At 45.5% G+C, this 17810-nt stretch overlaps 1 protein-coding gene across 1 annotated transcript in view; it reads left to right on the forward strand.

Annotated features, from left to right (window-relative positions):
* Positions 1-739: 739 nt before the first annotated feature.
* LOC120030686 (serine/threonine-protein phosphatase PP1-beta catalytic subunit) overlaps positions 740-17810 on the forward strand; it is a 32140-nt gene continuing 15069 nt past the window's right edge. The window contains exon 1 of the mRNA XM_038976136.1: positions 740-858. Coding sequence (XP_038832064.1) covers positions 807-858 — 52 coding nt within the window. The 5' untranslated portion in view covers positions 740-806. The remainder of the gene's footprint in view (positions 859-17810) is intronic.

Here is a 17810-nt window from a genome sequence, read left to right on the forward strand (position 1 = left end):
AGTATTTATATCAATGAAATTCACCATTGATTTTGAAGTGATTTACAAATCTAGGCGACCCTGTGAGATGTATTTCATTGTTACTGAATTATTTACTCATTTGTTTAGGTTTCTGCTTTAACCAAGAATAACATAAGAGAGCATTTATTATAGTTTGGTTAAGTGCCTTGATCAAGGGCATAACGTTACTTTTTCATTTATAGGCTACATGGAGACGCCATCAATTATTGGACATGGAAATGTTAAAAGTCATGGAGAAGTCATGGAAAAGTCATGACATTCCATCTGTCAAATTGTGTATGAATCATTAACAGTGAATAATCAGAGCTCTTTATAGCGTAATGTAATTTGTGAATTTCAGTTAACATATGCTAGTCTAATGGACCGACCTCTTCCATCCCTAATCAAGCACTGACATAAGCAAACCATGAATGAAGAAATCGCTTATTGCAATTTCCTATAGCCTACCTAACTGAATATTACGCATGGGCTTTGGGCATATTGGGCTTCATTCAATACTATTATTAGGCTATGACTGCATTGTTATTGATCTATAAAACATACACTAGCCTAAACCTATTATGATTAGCCTACATGTTCATATTGGAACGATGTTATTATCATGAACCTGTTGTATTCTATAGGCTTATATCATACATTTGATTCCCTCTCAGTACAAATAAAAATTCGGGCGGAGAGACCCAGGAGCATGCATTCCGCGGCTGTGAGTCGGCGCCGGTGTTCAGGCGGTGCCTGCCAGGGTCTGTGGCAGCAGCGAGCTGTGGAGAGCAGCACCCACTATAGAAATGGCGGAGGGGGAGTTGGACGTCGACTCGCTGATCGCCCGGCTGTTAGAGGGTGAGTTTATCACATTCTTTATTTCACATTTCAAATCAAGGCGCTGGCCATTGCGTTGCGGTCTGAAACCCTGTCCTTGTAGTGGTTAGTTTACAACAGGAGGCCATGGTTCGAGGGAAGGAGAGCCCGGAGTTGTATAGGACTATCCGTCCCTTATCAGAAACACAGGCACACCTATACGTTTAACACCCCCTCTTTCTGCAGTTGTGCAAAGTACTTAAGTAGAAATACTTGAAAGTACTATTTGAGTAGTTTTGGGGGGTACCTGTACTTTACTATTTATATTTTTTTGACTACTTTTACTTTTCAACATTCCTCAAGAAAATATACTTTTTACTCCATACATTTGCCTTGACACCCAAAAGCACTTGTAATTTTTTAAATGCTTATCAGGACAGATAAATGGTCCAATTTACGCACTTATCAAGATAAAGTCCCTGGCCACCTGTAAATATAAAAAATATATATATATAATAGAAAATTGGGAGGTCTGGTTTGCGTAATATAAGGAATTTGAAATGATTTAGACTTTTACTTTCAATACTTAAGTATAATTTAGCAATTACATTTACTTTCAGTACTTATGTATATTTTTAAACCAAATATTTTAAAACTTTTACTCAAGTAGTATTTTACTTTTACTTGAGTCATTTTCTATTTCACTCTTGGTATTCTCTCAACCAGCTTCACCTGGAATGCTTTTCCAACCATCTTGAAGGAGTTCCCACATATGCTGAGCACTTGTTGGCTGCTTTTCCTTCACTCTGCGGTCCAACTCATTCCAAACCATCTCAATTGGTTTGAGGTTGTTTGATTGTGGAGGCCAGGTCATCTGTTGCAGCACTCCATCACTCTCCTTCTTGGTCAAATAGCCCTTACACAGCCTGGAGGTGTGTTGGGTCATTGTCCTGTTGAAAAACAGGACAGTGCGTATCTTTGCAGAATGCTGTGGTAGCCATGCTGTTTAAGTGTGCCTTGAATTCTAAATCACTGACAGTGTCTCCAGCAAAGCACCATCACACCTCCTTCTCCATGCTTCTAGGTGGGAACCACACATACGTAGATCAATCGTTCACCTACTCTGTGTCTCACAAAGACGTGGCGGTTGTAACCAAAAATCTTACATTTGGACTCATCAGACCAAAGGACAGATTTCCACTGGTCTAATGTCCATTCCTCATGTTTCTTGGTCAAAGCAAGCCCCTTCTTCTTATTGGTGTCCTGTGTTAGTGGTTTCTTTGCAGAAATTCGACCATGAATGCCTGATTCACGCAGTCTCCTCTGAACAATTGATGTTGAGATGTGTCTGTTACTTGAACTCTGTGAAGCATTTATTTGAGGTGCATTTATTTGAGGTGCAGTTAACTCTAATGAACTTATCCTCTGCAGCAGAGGTAACTCTGGATCTTCCTTTCCTGTGACAATAATCACGAGAGACAGTTTCATCATAGCGCTTGATGGTTTTTGCGACTGCACTTGAAAAACGTTCAAAGTTCTTGAAATTTTCCGGATTTATGGACCCTCATGTCTGAAAGTAATGATGGACTGTCGTTTTCTCATTGCTTATTTGAGCTGTTCTTGCCATAATATGGACTTGGTCTTTTACCAAATAGGCCAATCATCTGTTTACCAACCCTACCTACCTACAACACGACTTGAATGAGTAGGTGTGTCCAAACTTTTGACTTGTACTGTATATATAGACTGTTACTGTCAGGTTGAATGAAAGGATATACTCTATTTTAGGAAAACAAACTGAGTATTGAGCCAATAATCCTATCTCTCTATCTCTCTCTCTCTTTCTCTCTCTCTTTTTCTCTCTATATATATATATATATATATATCAGTGGTGGAAAAAGTACCCAATTGTCATACTTGAGTAAAAGTAAAGATACCTTTTTATAGAAAATTACTCATGTAAAAGTCACCCAGTAAAATACTACTTGAGTAAAAGTATAAAAGTATTGGGTTTTAAATATACTTAAGTATCAAAAGTATAAATCATTTTCTTTGATTCATTTTTTATGGATAGCCAGGTGCATGCTCCAACACAGCACGTGTTTAGTGAGTCTGCCACATCAGAGGCAGCAGGGATGTTCTCTTGATAAGCGTGTGAATTAGGCAATTTTCCTGTCCGCTCAACATTCAAAATGTAACGAGTACTTTTCGGTGTCAGGGAAAATGTATTGAGTAAGAAGTACATAATTTTCTTTAGGAATGTAGTAAAGTAAAAGTTGTCAAAAATATGAATAGTAAAGTACAGATATCCCCAAAAAATACTTAAGTAGTACTTTCATTTTTACTTAAGTACTTTACACCACTGCTACTCACATATGGTAAGAGGTAGAACAGCAGTCAATCGATCTCGATCTCGATTTGTTTTGATGTGCAGAAAAGTGAACAGTCAAGCCTACATAATTAGGTAAGTTACTGTCTCTTTCTGAAGTAGCCTTCCTACTCAAAGCACAACATAGAAGCAGACCACCAAATATTTTTCCCTATTAACAGTTTATTAAAAAAACTTAATATAAAAAAATAAACAATTGTTGGACTTTACAACTTAATTTACCTATTCAACTGTTGCAAAGAACCATTCAAAAAACATTTGCCTATATCAGTATATAATGCTTACAATACTGCATATACAGTTGAAGTTGGAAGTTTACATACACCTTAGCCAAATACATTTAAACTCAGTTTTTCACAATTCCTGACATTTAATCCTAGTAAAAATTCCATGTCTCAGGTCAGTTAGGATCACCACATTATTTTAAGAATGTGAAATGTCCGAATGATAGTAGAGAGAATGATTTATTTCAGCTTTTATTTCTTTCACCACATTCCCACTGGGTCAGAAGTTTGCATACTGTAACGGTATTCCTCCTCTACAACCGAAGAGGAGGAGTAGTGATTGAACCAAGGCGCAGCGGGTTGTGATGACATATTTATTTACAGAAAAGACGAAAAACACGAACTTCACTATAAACTAACAAAACGGAGTAGACAAACCTGGACATGCGAACTTACATACAACGCAGAACTCACGAACAGGAAAATGACTACACAAAAGACCGAACTTACAAACAAACCGAACAGTCCCGTATGGTGCGACAAACACTGACACAGGAGACAACCACCCACAACGAACACTGTGAAACAACCTACCTAAATATGACTCTCAATTAGAGGAAACGCCAAACACCTGCCTCTAATTGAGAGCCATACCAGGCAACCCTTAAACCAACATAGAAACAGAAAACATAGAATGCCCACCCAAACTCACGTCCTGACCAACTAACACATACAACTAACAGAAATAGGTCAGGAACGTGACATAACCCCCCCCCCCTAAGGTGCGAACTCCGGGCGCACCAGCACAAAGTTTAGGGGAGGGTCTGGGTGGGCATCTGACCACGGTGGTGGCTCAGGCTCAGGTGGTGGCTCAGGTCCCCACCCCACCATAGTCAATCCCAGCTTGCTAATCCCCCTCAGAATGACCACCCCTCTCTTCCACCCACCTAATATAGGCAACACAAAATAAAGGTACAGCTCCGGGACAAGGTAGCTCAGGACATAGAGGTAGGTGAGGAGAGGTAGATAGAGAGGTAGCTCAGGATAGAGGGGCAACTCCGGACTGAAAGGCAGCTCCGGACAGAGAGACAGCTCTGGACTGAGGGGCAGTTCTGGATTAATGGCCGCTCTGGGCTGAGGGGCAGCTCATGACTGGCTGACGGCTCTGGACGCTCATGGCTGGCTGACGGCTCTGGACGCTCATGGCTGGCTGACGGCTCTGGACGCTCATGGCTGGCTGACGGCTCTGGACGCTCATGGCTGGCTGACGGCTCTGGACGCTCATGGCTGGCTGACGGCTCTGGACGCTCATGGCTGGCTGACGGCTCTGGACGCTCATGGCTGGCTGACGGCTCTGGACGCTCATGGCTGGCTGACGGCTCTGGACGCTCATGGCTGGCTGACGGCTCTGGACGCTCATGGCTCGCTGGCGGCTCTGGACGCTCATGGCTCGCTGGCGGCTCTGGACGCTCATGGCTCGCTGGCGGCTCTGGACGCTCATGGCTCGCTGGCGGCTCTGGACGCTCATGTCTGGTTGGCGGCTCTGGCAGATCCTGTCTGGTTGGCGGCTCTGGCAGATCCTGTCTGGTTGGCGGCTCTGGCAGATCCTGTCTGGTTGGCGGCTCTGGCAGATCCTGTCTGGTTGGCGGCTCTGGCAGATCCTGTCTGGTTGGCGGCTCTGGCAGATCCTGTCTGGTTGGCGGCTCTGGCAGATCCTGTCTGGTTGGCGGCTCTGGCAGATCCTGTCTGGTTGGCGGCTCTGGCAGATCCTGTCTGGCAAATGGCTCTAGCGGCTCCTGACTGACTAACGGCTCTGACGGCTCGGGACAGACGGGCGGCTCTAATTGCTCGGGACAGACGGATGGCTCAGACGGCGCTGGGGAGACGGATGGCTCAGATGGCGCTGAGGAGACGGATGGCTCAGATGGCGCTGAGGAGACGGATGGCTCAGACGGCGCTGAGGAGACGGATGGCTCAGACGGCGCTGAGGAGACGGATGGCTCAGACGGCGCTGAGGAGACGGATGGCTCAGATGGCGCTGAGGAGACGGATGGCTCAGACTGATCCTGTCTAGCGGAAGGCTTTGGCTGCTCCTGTCTGGCGGAAGGCTCTAGCGGCTCCAGTCTGGCGGAAGGCTCTGTAGGCTCATGGCAGACGGGCGGCTTTGCAGGCTCATGGCAGACGGGCAGTTCATGCGGCGCTTGGCAGACGGACAGTTCAGGCGCCGTTGGGCAGACGGCAGACTCTGGCCGGCTGAGACGCACTGAAGGCCTGGTGCGTGGTGCCGGAACTGGAGGCACCGGACTGGAGACACGCACTTCAAGCCTAGTGCGGGGAGCAGGGACAGGGCACACTGGACTCTCAAAACGTACTATTTGCCTGGTGCGTGGTACCGGCACTGGTGGCACCGGGCTGAGGGCACGCACATCAGGACGAGTACGGGGAGAAGGAACAGTGTGTACAGGGCTCTGGAGACGCACAGGTGGCTTAGTGCGTGGTGCCAGAACTGGAGGCACTGGGCTGGAGACACGCACCATAGGGAGAGTGCGTGGAGGAGGAACAGGGCTCTGGAGACGCACTGGAAGCCTGGTGCGTAGTGTAGGCACTGGTGGTACTGGGCTGGGGCGGGGAGGTAGTGCCGGAAATACCGGACCGTGCAAGCGTACTGGCTCCCTTGAGCATTGAGCCTGCCCAACCCTACCTGGTTGAATGCTCCCCGTCGCCCGACCAGTGCGGGGAGGTGGAATAACCCGCACCGGGCTATGTAGGCGAACCGGGGACACCATGCGTAAGGCTGGTGCCATGTAAGCCGGCCCGAGGAGACGTACTGGTGGCCAGATATGAAGGGCCGGCTTCATGACATTTGGCTCAATGCCCAATCTAGCCCTACCAGTGCGAGGAGGTGGAATAACCCGCACTGGGCTATGCACACGTACAGGAGACACCGTGCGCTCTACTGCGTAACACGGTGTCTGCCCGTACTCCCGCTCTCCACGGTTAGCCTGGGAAGTGGGCGCAGGTCTCCTACCTGCCCTTGGCCCACTACCTCTTAGCCCCCCCCCAAGAAATTTTTGGGTAGTACTCACGGGCTTTTCGGGCTTCCGTGCCAGACACGTCCCCTCATAATGCCGGTTCCTCTCTCCCGTTTCCTCCGCTCTCCGAGCTGCCTCCAGCTGTTCCCATGGGCGGCGATTCACCTCCACTTTAGCCCATGGTCCTTTTCCTTCCATGATCTCCTCCCAAGACCATAAATCCTGCTTCGTGCGCTGTCCGTACCTCCCGTTACACCGCTGCTTGGTTCTGGTTATTTGGTGGGTGGTTCTGTAACGGTATTCCTCCTCCTCTACAACCGAAGAGGAGGAGTAGTGATTGAACCAAGGCGCAGCGGGTTGTGATGACATTTATTTACAGAAAAGACGAAAAACACGAACTTCACTATAAACTAACAAAACAACAAAACGGAGTAGACAAACCTGGACATGCGAACTTACATACAACGCAGAACTCACGAACAGGAAAATGACTACACAAAAGACCGAACTTACAAACAAACCGAACAGTCCCGTATGGTGCGACTGACACAGGAGACAACCACCCACAACGAACACTGTGAAACAACCTACCTAAATATGACTCTCAATTAGAGGAAACGCCAAACACCTGCCTCTAATTGAGAGCCATACCAGGCAACCCTTAAACCAACATAGAAACAGAAAACATAGAATGCCCACCCAAACTCACGTCCTGACCAACTAACACATACAACAAACTAACAGAAATAGGTCAGGAACGTGACACATACACTCAATTAGTATTTGGTAGCATTGACTTTAAATTGTTTAACTTGGGTCAAACGTTTCGGTTAGCCTTCCACGAGCTTCCCACAATAAGTTGGGTGAATTTTGGCTAGTTAACGTTAAGAAGCTGATCTCGTAAACATGGCAAAAGAAAATACGTCGTATTATTAATGCAACACAGCATTAGAGTTTTAACCTTAAAGCTACTGCATCAATAAGAATACTCTTAAGTGCTCCTGACCCAGTAGGTAACCTTTTATCTTTCAATGAAAGCCTGTTGTGTCCATAGCCGGTGTTATGAGCAGAGTTAGCTGGGGATGATGTCTCACGAATGCAAGGCTAAATAAGAGATCTCCAGATAGGCGTGGCTATGTGCTCTTAGGAACGACAGTCAAAGATACTGTTCTTCCTGTGTGTTTTGTAAACCTGTATATGGAAGTACTGATGTACAAACGTTGAATACACACACACACACACACACACACACACACACACACACACACACACACACACACACACACACACACACACACAGACCAGCAGACGGACAGACACACACACACACACACACACTTAGTGGAATGTAGTCTCTGGACAAACAGAGAGAGAGCCAGTAGTGGAGAGGATGGATGTCTTCAGAACAGAGCCAGTTGTGCCCAGAGACTGAGCCAGAGGCAGGCTGCATTTTTGGCCAAGCGCTCCGTAGCACTGAGGAACCTCAGATGGGGAAATTTGCCTGATCTGTTCCTAAAGGCTTCCAGGTGTGTGTGTGTGGATGTGTCCCACCAGAGACCTAGCAGGATGAGAATTAGGAGAGCTAGCTTCATGCACTACTACTGGCCCACTTTCTATCCTGTTGCCAGGAAAAACACTGAACGTCAACCCTTAAAGGTGCAATCTATAGTTAAAATTTCAAAACCGATCAAACTCCAACAAAGCGATCACCCTACCACTGTTTTGGTAAACAGCTGAAGGATGAGGCTGGAGAAATGTAACCACTCTTAAATTCATAGACAGAGCTATGGATCCAAGGACTGACCATACATGATGTCAAAATTATAGTTTCAACCACGTTTTGAGGCTATAGAGTGTTTGTTTACAATTACATTGTTTTCAAACCAGTTCGTACTTTGGGTTATGATGGAGTATAACATTTGAACTAAGCTCATGAGGCATTTATAAGTACTATTCTTCAAGAATCAATGGGTATTTATCATTCATTTAAATGTCTTAAAATGTATGTACCAATAGCAGAACACCCCTTTTTAATAGGCGCACAGTCAAAAAGTCGGGCCATGGATAGATCCTCATCACACTCTTAGCTTTCATTAGACACGTAATTTGACATGCTCCTATGAACTTCACATGTTGGTGCTCATGGGTCCTTTTACATGGAAATGCCACACACACACACACACACACACACACACACACACACACACACACACACACACACACACACACACACACACACACACACACACACACACACACACACACACACACACACACACACACACACACACACACCTAATGAACACATCCCAGGGTTGGAGGTTCCGGGTTACTCCCTCAAATCGTTGCCTCACCTCTTTAACGGTGAGCCCTAGTGCCATTCAGCTCCCCTCCTCCCGACCCCTCTCTGATCCACCATTAAATGTCAACAGACGCAGCTGTCCCCTTTCTGAGGAATTACCAACACACTCCTTCTGGTGACACAAACACACGGCAGCAGCATACTGCACAGTTGTGGAAATTGCCTCTTATGGTTCACATCTGTTGCTCTCTTTCTTCTTTATCTCCGTGTTTCTCTCTTCTATCTCTCTCTCTCTCACATATACCCACTTCTATCTCTCTCTCTCACATATACCCACTTCTATCTCTCTCTCTCACATATACCCACTTCTATCTCTCTCTCTCTCACATATACCCACTTCTATCTCTCTCTCACTCTCTCACATATACCCACTTCTCTCTCTCTCTCTCTCTCTCTCTCTCTCTCTCTCTCTCACATATACCCACTTCTATCTCTCTCTCTCTCACATATACTCACTTCTATCTCTCTCTCTCTCACATATACTCACTTCTATCTCTCTCTCTCTCACATATACCCACTTCTATCTCTCTCTCTCTCACATATACCCACTTCTATCTATCTATCTCTCTCTCTCACATATACCCACTTCTATCTATCTATCTCTCTCTCACATATACCCACTTCTATCTCTCTCTCTCTCACATATACCCACTTCTATCTCTCTCTCTCTCACATATACCCACTTCTATCTATCTCTCTCTCTCTCTCTCACATATACCCACTTCTCTCTCTCTCTCTCTCTCTCTCTCTCTCTCTCTCTCTCTCTCTCTCTCTCTCTCTCTCTCTCACACATATACCCACTTCTCTCTCTCTCTCTCTCTCTCTCTCTCTCTCTCTCACATATACCCACTTCTCTCTCTCTCTCTCACATATGCCCACTTCTATCTATCTCTCGCTCTCACATATACCCACTTCTATCTCTCTCTCTCACATATACCCACTTCTATCTCTCTCTCTCACATATACCCACTTCTCTCTCTCTCTCTCTCTCTCTCTCTCACATATACCCACTTCTATCTATCTCTCGCTCTCACATATACCCGCTTCTATCTCTCTCTCTCACATATACCCGCTTCTATCTCTCTCTCTCACATATACCCACTTCTATATATCTCTCTCTCTCACATATACCCACTTCTATCTCTCTCTCTCTCTCTTTTTAAAATTGATTTATTTCACCGTTATTTAACCAGGTAGGCCAGTTGAGAACAATCTCTCATTTAACCCTGCAACCTGGCCAAGATAAAGCAAAGCAGTGCGACACAAACAACAACACAGAGTTACACATGGATTAAAGAAACGTACAGTCAATAACACAATAGAAAAAGTCTATATTAAGTGTGTGCAAATGGCGTGAGGAGGTAAGGCAATAAATAGGCCACAGTAGCGAAGTAATTACAATTGAGCAAATTAACACTGGAGTGATAGATGTGCAGATGCAAGTAAAAATACTGGTGTGCAAAAGAGCAAAAAATTTAATAAAAACTATATGGGTACGAGGTAGGTAGACTGGATGGGCTATTTACAGATGGGCTGTGTACAGCTGCAGCGATCGGTAAGCTGCTCAGATAGCTGATGCTTAAAGTTAGTGAGGGAGATATAAGTCTCCAACTTCAGCGATTTTTGCAATTCGTTCCAGTCATTGGCAGCAGAGACCTGGAAGGAAAGGCGGCCAAAGGTGTTGGCTTTGGGGATGACCAGTGAGATATACCTGCTGGAGCGCGTGCTACGGGTGGGTGTTATGGTGACCAGTGAGCTGAGGTAAGGCGGAGCTTTACCTAGAAAGGACTTATAGATGACCTGGAGCCAGTGGGTCTGGAGACGAATATGTAGAGAGGGCCAGCCGACGAGAGCCAGCCGACGAGAGCATACAGGTCACAGTGGTGGGTGGTATATGGGGCTTTGGTGACAAAACGGATGGCACTGTGATAGACTACATCCAGTTTGCTGAGTAGAGTGTTGGAGGCTATTTTGTAAATGACATCGCCGAAGTCGAGGATCGGTAGGATAGTCAGTTTTACGAGGGTATGTTTGGCAGCGTGAGTGAAAGAGGCTTTGTTGCGAAATAGGAAGCCGACTCTAGATTTAATTTTGGATTGGAGATGTTTAATATGAGTCTGGAAGGAGAGTTTACAGTCTAGCCAGACACCTAGGTATTTGTAGTTGTCCACATATTCTAAGTCAGAACCGTCCAGAGTAGTGATGCTAGTCTGGCGGGCGGGTGCGGGCAGCGATCGTTTGAAAAGCATGCATTTAGTTTTACTAGCGTTTAAGAGCAGTTGGAGGCCACGGAAGGAGTGTTGTATGGCATTGAAGCTCGTTTGGAGATTTGTTAACACAGTGTCCAAAGAAGGGCCAGATGTATACAGAATGGTGTCGTCTGCGTAGAGGTGGATCAGAGAATCACCCGCAGCAAGAGCGACATCGTTGATATATACAGAGAAAAGAGTCGGCCCGAGAATTGAACCCTGTGGTACCCCCATAGAGACTGCCAGAGGTCTGGACAACAGGCCCTCCGATTTGACACACTGAACTCTATCTGAGAAGTAGTTGGTGAACCAGGCGAGGCAGTCATTTAAGAAACCAAGGCTGTTGAGTCTGCCGATAAGAATGTGCTGATTGACAGAGTCGAAAGCCTTGGCCAGGTCGATGAAGACGGCTGCACAGTACTGTATTTTACCGATAGCGGTTATGATATCATTTAGTACCTTGAGCGTGGCTGAGGTGCACCCGTGACCAGCTCGGAAACCGGATTGCACAGCGGAGAAAGGTACGGTGGGATTCGAAATGGTCAGTGATCTGTTTGTTAACTTGGCTTTCGAAGACTATCTCTCTCTCTCTCACATATACCCACTTCTATCTCTCTCTCTCACACACACACATGTACCCACTTCTACCTATCTCTGTGTCTCTCTCACACACAGACAGAGAACACGTTGTGGTTTATTGATGGTGATATGCAATAGGCAGGAACAGGGGGAGCCTGTGTTTCTACTGCATAGCTGGCTAACTGATCTAGTGATAAGAGTATAGTCTGCCCTCCCTCCTGTTGTATGACTAGAGAAAGCCTTCTGGCCGTATAATGTGGAGGCGAAGAAAGCGGCAGGAGTAATGTAACGATACTTTCAAATAAGCTACTTTGCTCTGTGTCTGTGTGTTTCTGTCTGTGTGTGTCTGTGTACTTGTCTGTCACAGGCGGTTGGTGGCACCTTAATTGGGGAGGACGTGGTCGTAGTAATGACTGGAGCGGAATCAGTGGGATGGTATCAAATACATCAAACACATGGGTTTCCATATGCTTGATGCCGTTCCAATTCTCCATTCCAGCCACTATTATAAGCCGTCTGTGCGTCTTCGTGAGGCCGTGTGTGTGTGTGTAACAGTTTAAACTTTAGTCCGTCCCCTCGCCCCCCGACCCGGGCGCGAACCAGGGACCCTCTGCACACATCAACAACAGTCACCCACGAAGCATCGTTACCCATCACTCCACAAAAGCTGCGGCCCTTGCAGAGCAAGGGGAACCACTATTTCAAGCAAGTTACGTCACTGATTGAAAGGCTATTAGCGCGCACCACCGCTAACTAGATAGCCATTTCACATCCGTTACACGTGTGTGTGTGTGTATGTGTGTGTGTGTGTGTGTGTGTGTGTGTGTGTGATGAACTGTTTACATCAGTCCCATGCCTGTGGTCTTTGATGTCACGGCCACACACACAAGAACCGAGGTTGTTTGACATTTGTTCCATCTGTTTACTGTCTGTCTGTCCCTAAGCCACTGGCCTCTGGCTGTACAGTACAGTCTTCTGATAGATGGACTCTCTATCTCTCAGGGGGTCTCTCTCATTCTCCATACCATACATATACAATATGTTCTCTTGTTCTATCTGTGTTATTTAGTGCCTAGCTTTTGTACAGGAACGTGAGCACGAGAGCAAGTCATTGGAATTCCAGCCATTAGTGCATGCCTGCTAGGAAGCGTATCAAAGGACAAAATGTTATTTAATTGTTTCCTATACCAGTTGTCTACACTATCAGTTGTCCAAACTACCAGTTTCCTATACCACCATTCATTTTCATCTAGTGTGTTTTTATGTTTGTGTCAGTTTTGCATCTCCCCCCCTCCCTTCTTCTCGTTAGCTTTATTAGTATGTGTGTAATATGCAAGGGAGCCAGCACTAACTATTCCACTGCATCTCTCTCTCTCACCCCCGTCTCTCTCTCTCTCTCTCTCTCTCTCTCTGTATGCCCACATGCCCTAGCTTACCAACAACATCCCAACAACAGCCTCTCTGTCTCGTTGCCATCCCAGGTGGCCCGTGGCCTTTTAACAGATTTTATAGGGCACAAACAACACAATTCGGCCGTACATGAGCATGGCGACCTGCAGTTAGAGCTGGAGTCATGTTGTGTTATTCTTGTTTACGGGGCGTCAGGTGGGTGTTTTTTTCTTCTCCTATTCATGAAGTGAACTGAGTTGAGTTGATAGAGCCTTCACTGTGGGGGCACAGTGCAGCTATGGGGTTGTGTCCAAAATGACACCCTAATTCCCTAGATAGTGCAGTACTTTTGACCAGGGCCCATATGGTGCCATTTGAGACGCAAGCCATGCTGTTTGTGTCATTCTGGCCCGAAACCTAATTGAGATCCTTACTTACTTGTAATCTTGAGTTGATGTCAACGGAAGATTTACACGAAAATGTACGCGCATAAAGGATGCTTATGGATCACAAATTGGGATTATGTCCTATGTGTCCAAATCCGTTCCTGAACTGAGCACAGTACAGTATACGTAGTATAGCTATGGTTTTTAAGGTGTTGTTGTTGTTGTTGATGGGTATGATGGTGCTCTCTCTCTATCCTCTCTGGGTAGAGGATGGATGGATGTCGAGCAATGACAGTGAGGGTGGTGTTCCACTGTTATGGAAACAACAATGGTGGTGCCTGTGTGTGTGGCCCGGGGCGGGCAGCGCGGAGCGTCTCCCCCTGGCACCAGCCATGGCACAGCACTGGACTCATGGAGGCTTTTCAGCTCGAGAGCTTTTTAGATAAACTGTTCTCATTCTCTAATCTCTCTCTCTCTCGCTCTCGTGTGCTTTCTCTCTCTCTCTCTCTCTCTCTCTTCATCCATCACTTGATCTTTTTCTCTCTCCCTCACTCTCTCTTTCTCCATTTCTCCCTCCCCTTCTTACTTTCTTTCGCTCCACAATGACGGCCATTCACCACGACACTTCACAAAGAACAAAAAAGCACTCTGAAGAAAAACTAAGGGGGGAAACATTTCTGAAATGCCATGGAAGGCAGTTGGGATTTCTGCTTGACATTCTCTCCTGTTCTCGGACCCAGATTCGAGCCACTGTGTGTCCACTGTGGGGTCACTGGTTTCCATCCCCTGTGTGGGAGAGGAGGACGGAGGAGGTATGGCGGGAGTGGATGGGGGGGGCAGCTGAGCTAGCCTGGCCTGGTGCCCGATGGGAGAAAGCGAGATGCATGACAACAACAAAGTAGAATGGAGATGGAGACTGGCGAAATGTCACAGAGGCTATTACCGTAGTTGAGCCATTACGCCTGTGGTGGTCCCGGAAAAAGCTGCTTGAAATTCATGAGTTTTGTTCACTGGTGTGAAGAGACTGCAATGTTTTTGTGGAGACTTTTAAGCCTTGATTGGAGTTTGAATATTTCTAGCTGGATTGGATGTAGAAAAAGCAAATATATTTCATCTGACAATATACTGTTCAAATGTATCTGTTAAAACCACACTAAAAAGCATTCCCATTCAGTGTGGTATGTCAGTGTGACATCAGTCTGAGTTGCCCTTAATGCCACATAGTGAATGGGCTGATGTTGTGATTGGCTGACTGAGGCTGACAGGGGATGTATTGTTATGGGCCTCAGTCGTCATGGCTGCCAGTGGTGTGACTTGTTGTTGTTCTTGTCAGATTGTTGTTAAGTGAACCAGGCTAGCTAGTGGCTACAGGGCCGTAGCTACAGTACCTATGAGGTCCGGACCTCGGTCATTTATTTGAATGAAATCAAATACAATTTGGGAACTCAGTCGGGGTCTCAACTTACTGTTGCGAGTTGGAATAGCAGAATACACAAGGTGAAATTTCGTAACTTGGTTGTGCGTCAGGAGTTTTCCTCTTGTTATGTCACTCACTGATAGTCACTCAATATGTCTCACTATGTCAGTAAAAAAAAATTTTTTTAGATAGCTGGCTAGACTAATTCAGGAATCTTAACTTGTAGTAATCATGGCCGAATTACCAACCAGGCCCAGGGGCCCTGACCTACAGGGGCCCATTGATTTTCTTCGTCACTCTCACTTAGATATCATATTACTGTAACCTGGCCTAAGTCATGGCAAAATGTGTAGAATTGCAGGAAATGAGTTGTAAAACTGCAACAACAAAAAGTGATGTAAAAGCAAATGTATTTATTTACCTTTTTGTTTATAAAATACTTGTTCTGTTAGCAGATCCCTCTGTACGTATTAAATTGTAGCTTTTAATCCCAGTGCTGAGTTAATGTGTAGCGGCTAACTGTATAGCTAATAGGCTATGACTGCTGTGTGTTTGTAGATCGACTAACGTGATTGAAGCTACAGCAACTAATGTGATAATGGCTGATGTCATTTTAGCTTATTTTTGCTGTTCTCCAGACCTCACTAAAACACAGACCCTGGCTACAGCCCTGAGTGGCTAGCTAGTGCACTTAGCATCAGTTGGTCGTGGCTGAAGACTTTTGAAGTGCTCTCTCTCTGTCCTCATTTGTCCTGAGAGATTACTTCCTACTTCCTTTCCTCCGAAACAGCACCCATATATGGTAATGCTGGGAGACGCACGGTCTGACTCTGTGAATCTGTTTCTCTCTCCTTCTATGCCAACATTAACGGATCCTTGGTCTTTTCAATGACTGGAAAACTTCTCAACCCACCTGACTGCTTTCCTACTTAAAACACAGGCAAGGAAGTGAAAAAGATGACGGCTAAGTAGGCTACAAGTTTCCCTATAACTAACCACAAGACCATCTTCGTGTTGTCTAGAATACAACCACATACGTACACAAACTGAAATTACAACCCCCCCCCACACAAATGTTTATTAAGTCTTCCATGTTCCAAATGTTGTTGAATTGCATAAAACCACCCTTTTTTTAAGATAAATCCCTAATGTTATATTTTACCCAACTAGACAGCCTTTCATTACTTTTATAAATGTGAAAATGTTGACCGCTGTCCAAACACTAAAAACACAAGCCGACAATAACAGGGGAAAAGTAATGAAAAAATGTTTCTCTAACTCCAATGCCTTCAGCCCTGTCTCTGAATAACAGCGCTCTCAAATGAACGCAGCTCGCCTTTGTCGCTCTCTGCTCTAAGCCCCTTAGATATGCACTCTGCTTTAGTTTCCCGCTCCACACCTTCCTTTCAGGCTCGTCATCTACCAGGGATCGCTTTGTGGCACAACGTTCTCTCTCTGGTTGGGTTTGTTACATCAGGGTGTAGTGTAGGAACGTGACTGACTCCTCTCCTTTTTGGCCCAGACAAGACAAGCTAGCCCTCAGGAGGTGTTCTGCTGTGTTGTGTGTCTGTGCTTTGAGGAAACTTGTAGGAAACGTTATGCTGAAGTACTGAGATTCCCACAGAAGATTGTTGTTTCTATCCTGCATCATTCCCAGAAAGTTGTGGGAAGATTGTATACAATATAAGCATAGGGCAACCACGTTCTTACCAAGCTCTAAGAAACATGATTCTCAGAACGTTATGCGCTAGCTGGGGTGTGTGTGTGTGTGTGTGTGTACACTAATTGTGTGTGTACTAAGTGTGTGTGTGTGTGTGTGTGCATAGGCCATGTGGAATGTTGTGTATCTCAGGGCAGGGGCAGGGCCAGACTGTCCTGTGAAGTCACACACAGTTCACAGACAGATACATGATAGAAGGGAGGGGGGTGGAAGGACCACCCAGCTAGCACATTTGGTTTCTTGGAAGTTGTGGGAATGTACGTTTTTGGTTTCCCGTTGGTTCTGGGAACGAAGCCATAAGTTTCCTGACCGGTAAAACAGAATGTTCTGAGAGCGGTAGTGAGAATTTTGCCTGTTCTAGAAACTTACATTTTTAGGTTGCAGGGAGATTCTGAGGATGTTTTACAATGGTTCCCTGAGTTTTCCTTGGAGGTTTTATAAACGTTCTGAGAACAGAAATTATAGGTTATCTGAGTAACTTAACTTTAACTGAATGTTTCAATAAGTATTTTAATAACACTGCTGGCTTAGTTTGGGTTAAGTGTTTGGAACTTCAAACACAGGACACATGGAAATTAATTTGCTTAGACATTAATGCAAACACATGTATTTTTATTGTGGCACGGCGTCGGTGAGATTTGAATCTATGATCTTTTGTTCTCTATCCATGAATTTAATCCACTGCACCACCAAGATGGAGCTAGTGTAACGGATGTGAAATGACTAGCTAGTTAGCGGTGGTCCGCGCTAATAGCGTTTCAATCGGTTACGTCACTTGCTTTGAGACCCTGAAGTAGTGGTTCCCCTTGCTCTGCAAGGGCTGCGGCTTTTGTGGAGCGATGGGTAACGATGCTTCGTGGGTGACTGTTGTTGATGTGTGCAGAGGGTCCCTGGTTCGCGCCTGTGTCGGGGCGAGGGGACGGTCTAAAGTTATACTGTTACACTAGCACACCATGTTTGTTTTTTTACCCATACAAAGCTGTTCATTTTAGTCTATTCAAACAGACCCCATTTCAAAGGAAACAAGCACTCATTAAGATCAGGTGTGGCCAATTAGTGGGCGTGGCCAACACACCTGAACGCACTTAACAAAATAGAGGATAGAGAGAGAGTTGTTGACGCTTTAGAATTAAATGTTTTTAAATAACATTCTTAGAACGTTCTTAGAACGTTAGTAATGTTTTCTTGTGGTTTTTATGGAACGTTTTCTTAATGTTCTGAGTACATGACTTTAAATAGAACCATGA

Source organism: Salvelinus namaycush, chromosome 36 (assembly GCF_016432855.1).
Source record: "Salvelinus namaycush isolate Seneca chromosome 36, SaNama_1.0, whole genome shotgun sequence".
NCBI lineage: Eukaryota > Metazoa > Chordata > Actinopteri > Salmoniformes > Salmonidae > Salvelinus > Salvelinus namaycush.